We start from the raw sequence: 15,458 nt of genomic DNA, 5'->3' as shown, positions 1-15,458 counted from the left end.
GCGCTACTGTAACTAGCTCAGCTAGCCCAGTGTGTGTTAACACGGAGGAATTAACCAGGTTTGACTCCACCTGTCTGGAGATCCTTGATGCCGTCGCTCCATTAAAAACCAGGCGCTCCAAACCTAAACCTGAGCCCTGGTTGAACGACAGCACTCGTGAAGCCAGACGAGAGTGCAGGAGGGCTGAACGACAGTGGAAAAAGGACAAGCTGCAGGTGTCTTTCGACATTCTGAGGGACAGCTGGTGTAGATATCAGCAAACTGTTAAGGCTGAAAAAAAAAGCATTTTTCTGATATCATTTTAAACAACTGCCACAAGCCTCGTGTTCTTTTTAAAACGATTAATTATATTCTTGATGTCCCCCAGCCTGTTTGTCTTGAAGCTTCCACTGAAACATGTGAGCTTTTTATTCAGTTTTTAATTGAAAAAGTTGCCAACATTAGAGCTAGCACGTCCACCCCTACTTGTGACCATTCTACTACTACTGCCACCTGCCCTGTCACGTTTAGCCAGTTTGAGCCTGTGTCCCTTGCTCAGCTAGAGGAAATTATTACCCATATGAAGCCCTCAGGCTCCCCCCTAGACGTCCTCCCCCCTCACCTTATCAAAGAGGTCAGCAGGGTCATAGGACCAAATGTCCTAACAATTATGAACAACAGCCTTACAGGTGATATACCTGTACATTTTAAACATGCTGTGGTGCAACCGCTTATCAAAAAGCCTAGCCTGGACGCCTCTGTCCTCTCTAATTTTAGGCCTATCTCCAAGCTCCCGTTTTTATCCAAAATCTTGGAAAAAATTGTACTTGTCCAACTAATGTCTTTCCTTGACACACATGGCATTCTGGAGGTCTTCCAATCTGGTTTTAGAGCACTGCACAGTACAGAGACTGCACTTTTAAGAGTTTTTAATGATATCCTTCTCGCCACAAACTCTGGTGACTCCCTTATTCTCGTACTTTTAGATCTCACTGCTGCCTTCGACACAGTGGATCACAATATTCTGCTCTCCCGTTTGGAGCACTGGGTTGGCATTAAAGGCCAAGCCCTGGAGTTTTTTAGATCATATTTGTCTGAGAGAAGTTGGCTGCGGGGTTCCCCAAGGCTCAATTCTCGGGCCAATTTTATTTGTGTTGTACCTGCTCCCCTTAGGGCCTATACTCCGAAAGCATGGCGTCTCCTTTCACTGCTACGCAGATGACAGCCAGATTTACATGCCATTAAAAAGAAACACTGTCAACCCGGTAAAACCACTATTAGCATGCCTTGATGATGTTAAGGCATGGCTGGCATCAAACTGTCTTTGTCTCAATGACAGTAAAACAGAGGTCATGGTGTTTGGTCCCAGCAATGGTCATGTGCCTCCTCCTGGTGATTTGGGCCCTCTTGGGCTTTTTGTGAAGCCAACAGTCACCAACCTAGGGGTGAAATTCGATTGTGACCTAAAGCTGGACAAGCAGATCAATACTGTGGTGGGAAGGAGCTTTTTCCAGCTTAGGAGGCTGTCCAAGGTCAAACCTTTTTTATCCCGTTCCGTTTTTTAAACGGTTATCCATGCTTTTATGACCTCTCGCCTTGATTATTGTAATGCCCTGTACGTGGGCGTCAGTCAGGCCTCCCTCTCTCGTTTGCAGTTGGTGCAAAACGCCGCTGCCCGTCTGCTGACGGGAACGCGAAAGAGGGAGCACATTTCCCCTGTGCTGGGTGCCCTCCACTGGCTTCCTGTGCGTTTTAGGATTGATTTTAAGGTTTTACTGTTTGTTTTTAAATGTTTGAACGGCTTGGCACCGGGTTACCTCTCAGACCTGCTGGAACCCTATGTTCCTCTAAGGTCCCTCAGGTCCTCTGACCAGCTCCTCTTGGCCGTTCCAAACTCCAGGCTGAAGCTTAGGGGGGACCGTGCTTTTGCAGTGGCAGCCCCAAAGCTCTGGAATGAGCTGCCACTGCATGTTAGGCAGGCCCCCACTCTGCAGGTGTTTAAATCACACCTAAAAACACTCATTTGCTCTGGCTTTTGTTTTTTAAACCGTTTTGAGAGATTGGCCTTTTTATGTGACACATTGTACTGTTTTATTATGTGTTTTTATTACATTTCTATGTTTTATGTTTTATCCTATGTTTGTGGACTTGTACAGCACTTTGGTCAACTTTGTTGTTTTAAATGTGCTATATAAATAAAGTGGATTGGATTGGAATCAGAAGCTGTGGATGAACAGTAGGGATGGGAATTGATAAGATTTTATCAATGAGATTGATTGATTGAACTGTAGTTGCATTCAACAGGGCGTTATTGCAAAAGACAATTCGTTATCAATAACCTACCTGTATAAAGGTTAAAAGTAAAAACTAAGGCTGTCAAAGTTAACGCGGTATTAACGCCTGATTCTATTAACGCCAAAAAAAATATTAACTCACGATTCACTTTAAAAAAAAACCCTTTTTTTTTTTTTTGCTTCCCTTAGGTGTATTATTGATACTCTCATTGATACTATGTTTGTTTCTGACTCAATGTGTGTGTGTGAGAGATAGAGAGGGGGGGTGAGAGAGATGAGGAAGGGGCCAGAGAGAAAGAGAGCTGGGAGAGAGTGTGTGTGTGTGTGTGTGTGCAGGGAGCGAAATGAAAGCCCGCCAAGCGCCATTGGCAGTCAGTTTTTACGTTTGGCGATTGCCACTGAGAGGTATACGTTTTGGCGGGTACCAAAAATAGTCATGTGAAAGCAGAACAAAAAACATGATCCATTGAACTGGAACTGGTGGGGGGATGGGCTGGTGGGAGGGAACTGGTGGGAGGGAGTGGGGGTGGGGGGGGGGGGGGGGGAATAACCAAAATGGATGATTCTCTATTTTGACACTGACCATATCATGTATGTATCCATGCTGGTTGAAAATGAAAATAAAATTATAAAAAAAAAAAAAAAAAAGAAAAAACATGATCCAATTCTTAGAGTTCTCACTCGCTGTCTCAAGCACACAGACATGTAGCGCACTGCTCCTCCCCTCCTGCTCCTGCCCCTCCCAAACCCATGTAAACATGGAGGCTAGAGTCGGGCAGTCTGCTGACTGCTCTAGTGTAGTGGGACCTCCGTGTGCTAACGTTAGCTACCGTTACAAAATGACCCAGTCAACTATTCACTTTTAGTTTAATACTGAGGCATTGTCTAAAGTTATACAGCCGGCTAGCTACAGATAGCTCCTGATATCAACAAATGATCCAGCAAGTCTAGTAGTGCATTGCATAATACCTCCGTTGGCTAGGTAGCTCACGTTAGTATAGGGTCCAGCTGCAGCGCTGGAGAATCCTTGCTGGAGCTGGAGGCTACAGTATAGGGTCCAGCTGCAGCGCCAGAGAATCCTTGCTGGAGCTGGAGGCTACGCGAGTATACACACAGACAGTGGAGCTGTTTGCAGATAGCGAGCATTTGGACTTGTTGCGTGGTGGCGATGTCTCGCAGATAATACAACTACAAGTATGATTATATAATATATATATTTTATAAAAAAAAATGGCTGGTAAGAAATATGCTTGGCGGGTAGATTTTTCCCATCTACCTGCCACTGGCCGGTGAGTCAAAAAATTTATTTCGCTCCCTGGGTATTATGAAGTACAAAAGTGGTACCATGGTGATACATAACTTTTACCATGGTAGTACAAAGGTAAATTATTTACACACAACAGTACCATGTTGAAACTGAAATGACCATCATACTGAAATTAACATACCACCACTTTTTCATAAGGGTAAGAGGAAAAATTTGAATTTAAAATCAAATGAAAACTTTTGTTTCAGGAAATCTCAAATAACCACTGTCAATGCAATTATCGGGAGTACTAACTGGTTTTACCACCCCAGTCTTGTTTTTGATTCAAGATGATGGTCATGTGAATAAAGTACTTTGCACACTATTTGGGAGATCTCGAGACTGAATGCTAGCTGCCTGTTCTCATTGGGTCGTGATCCGGAAGCAGTTTCCGCTCCAGCAGACTTCCCGAGGAGGCGGTTGCTGGCAAATGTGAGCAGATGACTTCCTCATGCGACGACCCACCTCCCTCACAATCACTTACAATCACAAACACTTACAATCAGTGTATTGTTATAATGACTGTGCAGAAATAAATAGGCTCCGACAACATTTCCCGAGCTTATCATTGTAAGAGTGGGAAATTCTGATACTGGTGTTATGCTTTCGCAATTTCAGTTATTATTCCACACTGTGCATGAATTCCCCAAACTGGGAGTGGCGAGTGACTTGCTAATTTGTAGTCTAGATTACATGTGGTAAGTCACCCATTGTAGAAAAAAAAAAATAGTAAAGGAGAGTGCCTCGTCTCTTGTGACTAGTTGACTAATGTGCTGCATGTGAGGATGACGGGGGGGATTAAGCAACATGTGATGTGACACTATATAGCTAGTGTTACATTTCATCCCGTGAACAACACATAATGTTCTACTCCTCAACAGAAGAATGCTGTATGGCCACGATGACGACGCTTCATTTGTACCTAAACCAAGATACAACGCCCTCTTAAAACAATGGTGAATAACTGCTTATGATAAAAAGAGAAATGCTTCATCATGGTGATTAACCACTTAACTGGCAAACCCCCTTAACACTTTGGATGCCACGCCTCCCCGTCTCAAAACATGGTTGAATGCCAGCACCCACTTCAATGATAGCGTTGTGAACGCATAAACTATGTCTTAAATTATGGCTATGTGTCTAATCTGGCCGTCGCTTATGAATGACTTGTTTGCAGTCAACATTGTCGAAACGGATATTATATAAAATATAAAGATTCTGTGATAAACGGCCTTTACTGGAATATTCTGGAATACACAAAAAACTGTCATTTTTCGGCCTATTTATGAATCATAACAGCTCTGATTATCCTAAGACTGGTCAAATAGATTCCTTACCTCAGATCAGATTATTCCAATTCCTGATCGCCATTCCAAATATCGATCGCGTTTTTGATTCAGCGCTGGGTACTGGAAATATGTATTCCACGCCGTTTTGCGGCTCGGCAATGACTTGGATCTCTTCGGATTGCTTGCCGGATAAGTCAAATGAGGAAACTGGACCCCCCCCCCCCCCCCCAATGTCTTTCATTCAGTCTAATCCAATGGGGTGCAGTACAACAGGGAGAGACGATAGGGGGCGGTATTTTCCCAATGGAGCTCAGAGAGAGTTTGCAGCACTAACGTGAGACTAGATTGATGAAATATGAATTCAAATCGCTAATTAAAAAAAAAGACAAAAAAACACTATTTGTGGTCACTGGCACTCAACGGTCGGCATGAACTAACGACATATAGCGTCGTTGGCACTCAAAGTGTTAACTGGCAAACCCCCCCGGCCCGGGCCCTCTTGAGGATTTATAATACAATATACATATAGAATTAAAGCCCTATTTGTTACCCGTCGATTGCCCTTTCAGGCGACAAAATCCGTTCGGCGGTTCTCGAGTTACATGCCGATATGTGAGGCGTGCGCCAAAGTACACGGCAGAGCTTATTTTTATTTTTTTTTTATTACCACCCCCGGCTCTCCGGGCTCTAGATCCGTCAATCATTTGGCGATCTCGAAGATTATTGGACAGGGTTGTAGCCAATGAGTGTGGCTTTCAAATGATACGGCACGTGGGGATCTGCGAATCAGGGATCTAGGTGAAAAGTCACGAGCAAAACCGGAAGAGAAAAAAACGCAGAATTAATTGAAGTCAATGAGAAAATGGTTTACTGGAGAGGTTATTTTTTTTCTCCACAGTTTACCAAAATAGCTCCTAATCACTCATTTATGAACGGATCTTTATGAAATTTGGACATGTACTACATAAGACTTCAGGTTATGGACCCAGTGTGTTTTCCAGCTCATACAAATTTTTTGGGAAATACTATATTTGGATATTGCAACTACTACAGAAAACGTGAAGGCGCTCACCACGAATACTGGAGACTGGGTTCAAACAGGTACGCCTCCCTGTTCGAGCCCAGCGCTCCACATTGCTTTCAGTTTAGCTGGTCGTCCGCACTAATACACATTGGCAGTATTAGGGGAAGGGAAACTGATGGGTGGGGATCGGGCGTTGTGGACAGCGACTCCTACAGGTCGGTTGGTGCGCCTGCGCAGTAGAATCAGGAAGCGACGGGGCGGGGCCCCTCCAAAGCCCAGACCCCTGAAAGATCGAGCCGCGCAGGTGGAAAGATGAGACTGCTGTTACCTCAAGTATTGGAGGGGACTCGTGCTATGTATGACTTAGTCCACATTGCAGCCGGCTTGTGGGAGGCATGAAACAGCGTTCAAAGACAGGGGAGGGTTGAATTGGATGATACGAAAATTGGGATGGGAGAAAAAATAGAAAATGGGAGAAAAAGTGGATAAAAAAAAGGGGCATCTTTCAAAAGAGACCAGGCTTATGCATGTGCTATAAGTATAAAGATACGCTTTTCAAGTATGCAGTCCTCAAGTTCAAGTTTAAAATTGCCATTTTTCTGGGCACCAGTTAAGAGTTTAAAGGCCAACTTGCAGGTTGTATTTTTCTTCAATAAACAATGTGGACTAGGCCAACGGTGACTTTTATGAAGGAAAAAAAGATTATTGAAATTGACCCAGTTTTAGCATTTTTATCAAACATTTTGTCTGCCCAACACAATCACCACGCACGTGGATATTTTAATCAATGGTTCATAACGTGCACGTGTAATCGAAATGATGTCATCACGGCAGGTACAGGCACCAGGGGGCTGAGAGTCACACACAGCTAGTGGCAGGCAGAGAGCCTTGCTACTACTAGCCGAGTGATGAATGAAAATGTATCCGTTTCACCTAACACTATTGCTCCGTGATCATAGCCATCCATCTCTAAAGCTAACCACTATTTGTAAAATCCACAACCACGTTACCATATGTAATAATGTAAATCATTGTGTCGTTGTACATATTGTGTATACACCGTTAGAAGCTAAGGATAGCTTAGCTTGGTAGCTATTGTTGAGCTAACAACATACCCTGACACCCAGCTTGTTAGCCAGCATGAATGCCCGATTTGATGGTGAAAATGGTTCTCTCCTCCTTGTATACCCTTGTCCTCAAGTATTCTGCCAGGGAACTTATGGACATGACAATAGTAGTAGTTATAAGGTGTTTGATCATTGTGTCGTTGTACATATTGTGTATACACCGTTAGAAGCTAACGATAGCTATGAGCTAACTAACGCTACAAGCTCCTACAACCACCACTATTGTCGCGTCCACAAGCTCCCCCGGCAGAACACCCGCGAGGACAAAGGCACACAAAGAGGAGAGAACCACCCCAAATCGGGCACTGATGCCGGCCAACAAGCCAGACGCCGCAGCACGTTGTTAGCACAATAGTAGCCCACTCGTGACTGTGATGCACCGAGTGGGCCACCAATGCCCACCATTGATCAACATGCAGCAACGTGTAGCTTGCATGATGCGTGTGCAGTGCTTTGCCACACAGGTCTGAGAAGAGGACCTGTGTACATGATTTTACTCATTCCCCAAACTCCTCTACATGCCCCGATCTAAAATGGTTCACGACAGTAGACATCATGCTAACGTTAGCCAGCGCCATATATCCAGTAGGACTATGACCCGGACGGGCATAAGGCATACGTTTCCTGACGTGATGTCAAGGCCCTACTAGCTTCTGATAAGCTTTTTAATTTGCTCGTGCATGTTATTGTGTGTGGACCTTTTTAACCATTTCTGAGTGGCATTTCCGGTGTCAAATGGAAAGAAAAAAAATAATGAAATTATATACCAATGATGTAAACTACCCATAATTGATCAGTAGGGTTTAACCTGCAAGTTGGCCTTTAAACAGTGTTTTTTCATATAGAACTGTGAGGGCCGACGATCCACTCCACTGGTTAAATTACTTACTCATGAGTAGTACGTTCGTTGATAAAGAAAAGTAATGTCCACAGCCGCTCCAGTGCAAAGCAAAGATATCCAAATGGTTTATTTGCGAAGTCTTTCTTTACAGAAGTGGTCCTAAATCTACTTTCCTAAATATTCCTGTCACTCCTACAGATACTAATACAAGTGGCTTCTACCAGCTACAAGCACTATAGTCCAGTCATTATATGAAAAAACCTAGGACAAATTGCAACAGTAGCAAACTCAACTGATTTTGTATCCTCATTATGTCCTTAGTGAGGGAAAAAAAGTCCCAAGGAATCCCATCATGGGAAAGTTTTGAAAACGACCTATATATATTCATATCGAAAAATGCCTGTTATAACATAGTGGTGAAAATTTTACTTTTAGATATCACTATAAAAACTCACAAGCTGATTACACACACAAAGACAAGAAAAAAAGTCAATCACAACTTCATTGAATTATTCTGTTTACTCATGCAAATCACACATTATCTTATTTGATATGCACCAATTAGCATACACGCCAGAACCAATCAAAACATTTGATAAAAACATTTTTTTCTTCTTGGAATATTAGTAGATAGGCTCTGTGGAGCTCAGTCCACGAGGATGGGGCTCAAGGGTTTATGTCCGTGGGGATAGGTCCATGGAGATGGGGGTTTTTATAATAGGCGGAAACTACATATTTGTACAGCATGCAAAACACTACATGATTCTTGCACAAAACTGGGCTTAACATAAATTTGGTATGTCTGTATAGGGGGGGCTTGTAGGTACCCATGTAACCCATTTCCATTAACATATATTGAGGTAGAAGGCCAAGGGACCATTTGAAAAATGGTGATGGCCATATTTCCCTCCCCAAAAAATCGTCTTAACTTTGAATAATTAGGTATGTAGCCCCCTTTCCAATGAGGTAACATGACATGGTTGGTCTCATTGGAAACCCGAGGTTGTCTAGAATCAAATGGTATCTTTACTTTTGAGCTACATCAAAATTTGAACGCGTCACAATCTCTGAAAGACAGTGTCGTCAGTGATCCTGCCAGCAATCAAGTACATTGAAAAAAAACACATTTCCCATGATGGGATTCCTTGGGACTTTTTTTCTCTCACTAAAGACATATTGAGGATACAAAATCAGTTGAGTTTGCTAATGTTGCAATTTGTCCTAGGTTTAGCCTAATTCTGGCCTATAATGACTGGACTATAGGGGTAACAAAACATTGAAAAAAAACACATTTCCCATGATGGGATTCCTTGGGACTTTTTTTCTCTCACTAAAGACATATTGAGGATACAAAATCAGTTGAGTTTGCTAATGTTGCAATTTGTCCTAGGTTTAGCCTAATTCTGGCCTATAATGACTGGACTACTAATACAGGCCACAAGTACTACTACAAGGTAAGAAAACTGTATTCTCCCAGTCTCCAAATTCCCCGCCGACTCGACACATGAAAATTCCTTCGTTGGCTTCTGACTTCAGTCCATGGTTGAGTCCAGGGACCGAAACTAGAAAGCGCCACCCGCCATTTGCGCTCAGTTTTTACGTTTGGCGCCTCCCACTGAGAGGTCTGACCGCCGTGTGGCGGGCAATCAAATAGTCATGTGAAAACCGAAAATCATGATCCAATTCTTTAGCGGAGTTCTCACTCGCTGTCTCAGCACAGACATGCAGCGCACCGCGCACTGCTGCTGCTGCTACTGCTGCTCCTATACTCCCCACCTGTTTCTGTATGCCTGCATGTAAACAGAGGCTATTGCCTCAGACAGTCACTGTGACATTAGTCTAGTCAGAGGGACCTCCGTGAGATAACGTTAGCTACCGTTACAAAATGACCCAGTCAACTATTCACTTAGTTTAATACATGAGGCATTGTGTAACGTTATCCAGCCGGCTAGCTACGGATAGCTCCCGACATAAACAAATGCTCCAGCAATAGTCCAGTGCATAATACCTCCGTTGGCTAGGTAGCTCACTAGTCACTATGAAATGTCGCAGTAAACTAAATAGTTCACTGAGGCGTTGTCCCAACGCCATCCAGCAGTAGCTACAGAAAGCTCCTGACATCAATGTCCTACAACAACATGCGTATTCGAGTCCCTGGCTTACATCGCTGCTGAATAGGGTCCAGCTGTAGCTCAGGAGAATCCTTTTGCATGCTGAATGTAGCGTTTAGGGTCCAGCTGCAGCGCTGGAGAATCCTTGCTGGAGCTGGAGGCCACTCGAGTATACACACAGACAGTGGAGCTGTTTGCAGACAGTGAGGTGGCGATGTCTCGCAGATAACACAATCACAAGTATTATATATATTTTATTAAAAAAAAATGTATATAAAATAATAATAATTTCTTTTTATCAAAAAAAAGTTGGCAGGTAAGAAATATGCTTGGCGGGTAGATTCTTCCCATCTACCCGCCACTGGCCGGTGAGTCAAAAAGTTTATTTCGCTCCCTGGTTGAGTCCATCCGATAGGTCCATCCCCATTCAGTCTGGTCGAAGATGCAAAAAGCTCCGTTCTTCTTCTTCTTCTTATTTGAATTTCCGGCAGTGTAGACGCATCGTGGCGTATTACTGCCCTCCACAATTCTTGCTTCGCCCACACTTGAGAAAGTTTACACTCTTCTTCTTCTTCTTCTCATCTTCAAAACACATTTCTATCGTCTCTGTCTCCTTCTTCTCTGCTCCTCTTGTCATACAATCACAATACAAACATCATCTCCTCTCTTGGAGGGCCCCCCCAAGAGGGGGAACCCTCCATCTCATCGCCACTCCAAGGAAACGTCTGCTTATATAGAGACCCACAGGTTCTAGAATGTTCGGTTATGACATCATACGGTGACATCACGAAGGTTCCATAACTTTCTATCATGACGTTATCCTGTGGTTCTAGAAGGTTTTACGTTCTAGAAAGGCTACTATGACATCACCCCAAACGTTCCGGACTGTTTTACGTTCTCGAAGGTTCTATGTTCTAGAATGCTCTATTATGACAAATACGACGGTTCAATGACTTTATCCAAATCCAATGAATATTAAACATACATAATACAATAACCGAAATATATATATAGCTTTGGCTCTTACAAGAACAAAACTCCACAACCCATTAGTGTTTGCTTGATGAAAATTAGTCGCGTACGTGTCTTCACTGCACAAGACTGGATGGATTCTAGTGGTTGATTTTTTTTCTGCCAATACCAATTATTTGTGAATTAAGGTGGCCAATCCACCATCTGGCCAAATTGCACCAAATTCGCCAACGAGACCCCCTGGGTCCTCAGCAATACACCTGTTGAGGGCGAGTGATTGGATGAATGGTTCTTGAGACATGCGAAGGACAGACACGCACTATAGCGCCACCATCTGGTCAAATGGCACCAAATTTGACACTGGGCCCCGCTCCCCTGGGTCCTCAGCAATACACCTGCCGAGCATGAAGCCGATTGGATGAATGAATTAGAAAATTAATAGATTCAATTTAAATTAAGACTGCCTCATTGATCACCATGATATTAAAATAAATATTAAAATTGGGATTACTAGTGCAGTACCCATTCGGAGCCGATGTTCGGAGCATGTGCCCATAATTCTGGATCTGTCTCACCATAGTTGCAGTCATGCGAGAAGCACAAGGGATATTGTAATCAGTTGCGTGATGTGTGTGAGTGTGTGTGTGTGTGCATAAGAACGATAAAGGACACACACATGTACACAGAACAGTTCGCAAACTTTTCACATTGTAGCTAGCTGTGGAAAATTCAAGCATTAACCCCCAACTGCTCCAGTGGAGCTGCTCTTCAACCATGACTAACAGTTCCATACTGTGGTCATACTAGGCAGCCCCTCTGTGTGAATGTAACTGTATGAGCATGAAGGTGGGAATTGCTGAAAAAGCCTTGAGTTCCATAAAGGTTTTAAAAGGAATCGCATGGAACCCTTCACCGTGATTGTCGTAGGGATTTTACTGACCTTTAAAATTAAAACTGTTAACCAGATAATTATATTTATCAACACTATCAGCAAAATATCTATATGGAATTTCCAAATCAGTGCCCATCTTTGGTTTTTAGACTAGATTCTTAAACCTTCAGTGGAAACTAATCATGGAGTGGAGGGACACACACACCCTAAAGATTTATTTGTTGCTGAATACAGTCGGTTCCCCAAGGGAAGCTACTGTCCGTGGTTCACCGCTCATATGGAGGTAATGGAAGGTATAGTGTTAACGGGTTAGCAGGGTGAAATATGCTGTTAAGTTCAAGTTGTAGCCAATCCTCTTACCTCTGCGTAATATGGTAACTGGCACGTTGGCGGAATGGGTGTTGTTGGCGGAGTGTGTGCAGCTGCTGTTCTGGCCATTGCTTCCTAAGGATACAACAGCAGTGGGTTGTGTTGCATTTCCCTGGCAAGCGCCAGTCCGGTCACTGATGCCACTCTGGATATCTAGGAACTTCAGCTCCCTGATGTCCCCGGCACTGCACGACAAGATCAAAATATTGTACTGTGATGTGATATCCTTGAACTGATGTTGCCCTTTACTTAGTAGTATTGGACCGGTACAGCTGAACTATATCATGGCTGGCAAGAGTATGTGAGTGCAGATTTGTTCTTCTGACCAACAAATAACGAATACTGATTCAATCAATCTGTTACTTTGGGACTTAAGATGCATATCCATAGAAGGTCTGTATTTTTCTCTTTTGTTTCAATGTAAACGCTGCTCTACTGCACGTTTCCGTCACTGCTGAGAGCTGACCATGTTTTAGCACTCAGAGTGCTAGGAGTTCAAATATTTCAACTTTTAGTAAAAGAGTGCCGTGCTTCCGATAACCACAGCAGCCACAACCAGCAGTTCAGATCGCTTCCCTCAAGTACAGTCAGTTGAAAAAGAGGCCTCCTATGGACATGCCACAATAACCCTTTGTCGGGAAAATAACCCATTTCAGAGTTTAACATCACTGGAACACCTCTAAACATTGTTTTCTCTGCATGGAACTTGGTATGCAGTGGGGATATGAACATGTAATATTTAAGATTTTATGTTTTATGTTTTTAACAGAAAACTTGCTTTGAAATCTCACCCTGAAATCCTGCAAGGCGTGAGTTGTTGAGGAAGCTAGAAGCTGTGGAGCATGGATAGTACACTTAACATTACAGCAAAAAGTTATCTTAGCATTATCTAAAACCGGTTTGTGCATTTCCAAATTGTGCCAACAACATGTCGCCCACTTTGTGTAGCAATCACCGACTATTGATACGGACATGTCGTTCCATGAGCAAAGAGACAGTGGAGGTAATGTAATTATTACAAATGGTAACTGACTGTTTTGATGAATGACAATACGCATTAAGCATAGAGTATATTGCTGTGCATTGTTATGTTCTTGGAGCGAGACATAATAATATCGGCAGCGAGTTTGTGTGACTAAGCGCAAATATGTCGTTATTATTGCTGCTGCCATGTGCTTTAAGAGGCGTTCTAAAATGTTTTCCTAAACAATTGCTCGAGCACTACTCGAGTAATTCATGCGAAAAATATTAATGAAAATGATTGGTTTATCTAAGATAAGGTAAGACGGTCCTTATTAATCCCTGTATTAATGTATACTCTATCCATAATAACACAGACAGGTGAGACATGGTAACTCAGAACATTGTACATATGTCTATACCGAACACTGTGACCTCATTTTCTTCTTCTAAATTACATGCTATACTATGTTATTTGATACTATCTTGTCTAGCACAGTCTCTGGAGCGTAACAGTAAGAAGCATTTTGTATGAAAGTATTCTGTACTTCTGTATGACAACTATTAAAGAAACTTGAACTTGAAACTTGACATATGTATAGTCTATCCATAATAATAATAACATTACTGCGCCAGAGACTGCAGGGCTTAGTAGTTAAGAGTAAAATGGGGGGGGGGGGGGGTCTATGGTGGAACGTGTTCCTCATCTTGTCTAGCTCTTCATAGAGGGGGTAGGAGTGGTTTTCCAGGATATCGTCCAGCTTCTTTCTCATTCTTTGCCACCTCTAGTTTGACTCCCACTACTGAGCTAGCCTTCCTCACCACCTAGTATACTACAGAAAAAAGAGGATGCTGGCTACTACAGTCTGGTAAATGTTGCTAGCTGCCTCTGGGGGTAGAGGGCTGGGGTGAGGTTGGTGGGTAGCGGGGGACAGGATGCTGTCTGGGTGGGGTGCTCGGGGGGTAAATATGGTCTTTATGGACTACAAAAATAAGTTAATATTGTTGTAGATGAGTAGCCTAACTTAAGAAAGGAAAAATACAAATGGGAATGTATTACACTACAGAGAGATGGTTTAAACTGATTTATGAACATAACAGGTGTATTAAGTTAATAATAATACGTTTTATTTAAAGGCGCCTTTCAAAGCACCCAAAACAAATACAATTACACACAGTAAAAACAGAATATTACAGAGTTACACATAGGGGAGCAGTTATAATAAACTTAAAATTAAAGTGAATATGCCAGAATGAACAGAAGTGTTTTGAGACGGGAAACAAAGGTGGGGAGGTTGTCTATTGCACGGATGTCTTGTGGTAGGGAATTCCAGAGGCAGGGGTACAGCGGGAGAAGGCTCTGGAAGTTGTCAAAGATGTAATGTCGAGTGACACGGAATACGTGGTGTTGGTATAATGGTCTAACCAACGCAGAGAAAGGAACCACAACAGCTTGCGCAGAAGTCTAATTCGGCCTTAAATGCTCCCGATGAGCAGGTAGGCACCTTGCATGGTTGTCACTGCCATTGGTGTGTGACTGTTTACATTTAGTAATTTAGCTGACTATACAAGTCAGCAGGACTTGACAGCTAGTAGCATTGTTTGTCAAACAGTGTCGAACTTGAGTGCTACAGTCGTGTGTATAGTAGTAGAGATATATTAGCATAGTAGTAATACAGGCAAGGTAGATTCCAAAGTAGCAGAGTGCATACTAGTAAAAGATAGTATTGTTTTTTTTTAGTGGGTGAATGCGAGGCATAAGCTGTAAAGCTATTTGGATAAAAGCGCTGTATGAATGCAGTCAATTGACTATTTAACCATAAGCAGGTAATAACCACCAACATCAACCTAAAAGTGACATGAAATTAATGCTTTTCGTATTGATACAGTTTAAAGTGGGTGGGATCAAATGCTAAGTATACGATGACAACCTCTACTATTATGTGATGATGTGATTAAGTTGATTGTGGATACAAGCCGAGGCTTGTGTTAAATTGGCTCAAAGCATTGTGCCCTGGAAAGCCCTTGGCATGCAATAGCCTTGCAGTTGACAGGCATAAATTGGGTGTCAAAAGTGAGATGTTGTGGCGGGCCATCAGAGAGAACTGTCTGCACTGTGGGTTTGGCAGAACTGAACATTAGGATACACTCTTATTTGGGATTCATTGGGGTCAGGCCAGTCTAACAACCAGGGTGGGGGATGGATGATACCTGTACCACCTGCCAAACACTACAATGCAACTTCTGCATGTTAGCTAAAGACAAACAGTGCAGCTTGCTCAAATAACATCTGA

The 15,458-nt window shown here is 42.8% G+C and overlaps 1 protein-coding gene across 1 annotated transcript in view; it reads right to left on the bottom strand.

Annotated features, from left to right (window-relative positions):
* Window positions 1–15,458, bottom strand: part of LOC311247331 (enhancer of mRNA-decapping protein 3-like) — a 112,217-nt gene that overhangs the window by 96,015 nt on the left and 744 nt on the right. Inside the window, exon 3 of the mRNA XM_084337694.1 lies at window positions 12,196–12,389. Within this exon, the coding sequence (XP_084193820.1) occupies window positions 12,196–12,389 (194 nt within the window). The remainder of the gene's footprint in view (window positions 1–12,195; window positions 12,390–15,458) is intronic.

The sequence above is a fragment of the Notolepis coatsorum genome, assembly GCF_963971535.1.
Source record: "Notolepis coatsorum genome assembly, chromosome: 20".
NCBI lineage: Eukaryota > Metazoa > Chordata > Actinopteri > Aulopiformes > Paralepididae > Notolepis > Notolepis coatsorum.
This window is presented reverse-complemented; position numbering and strand designations above follow the sequence as displayed.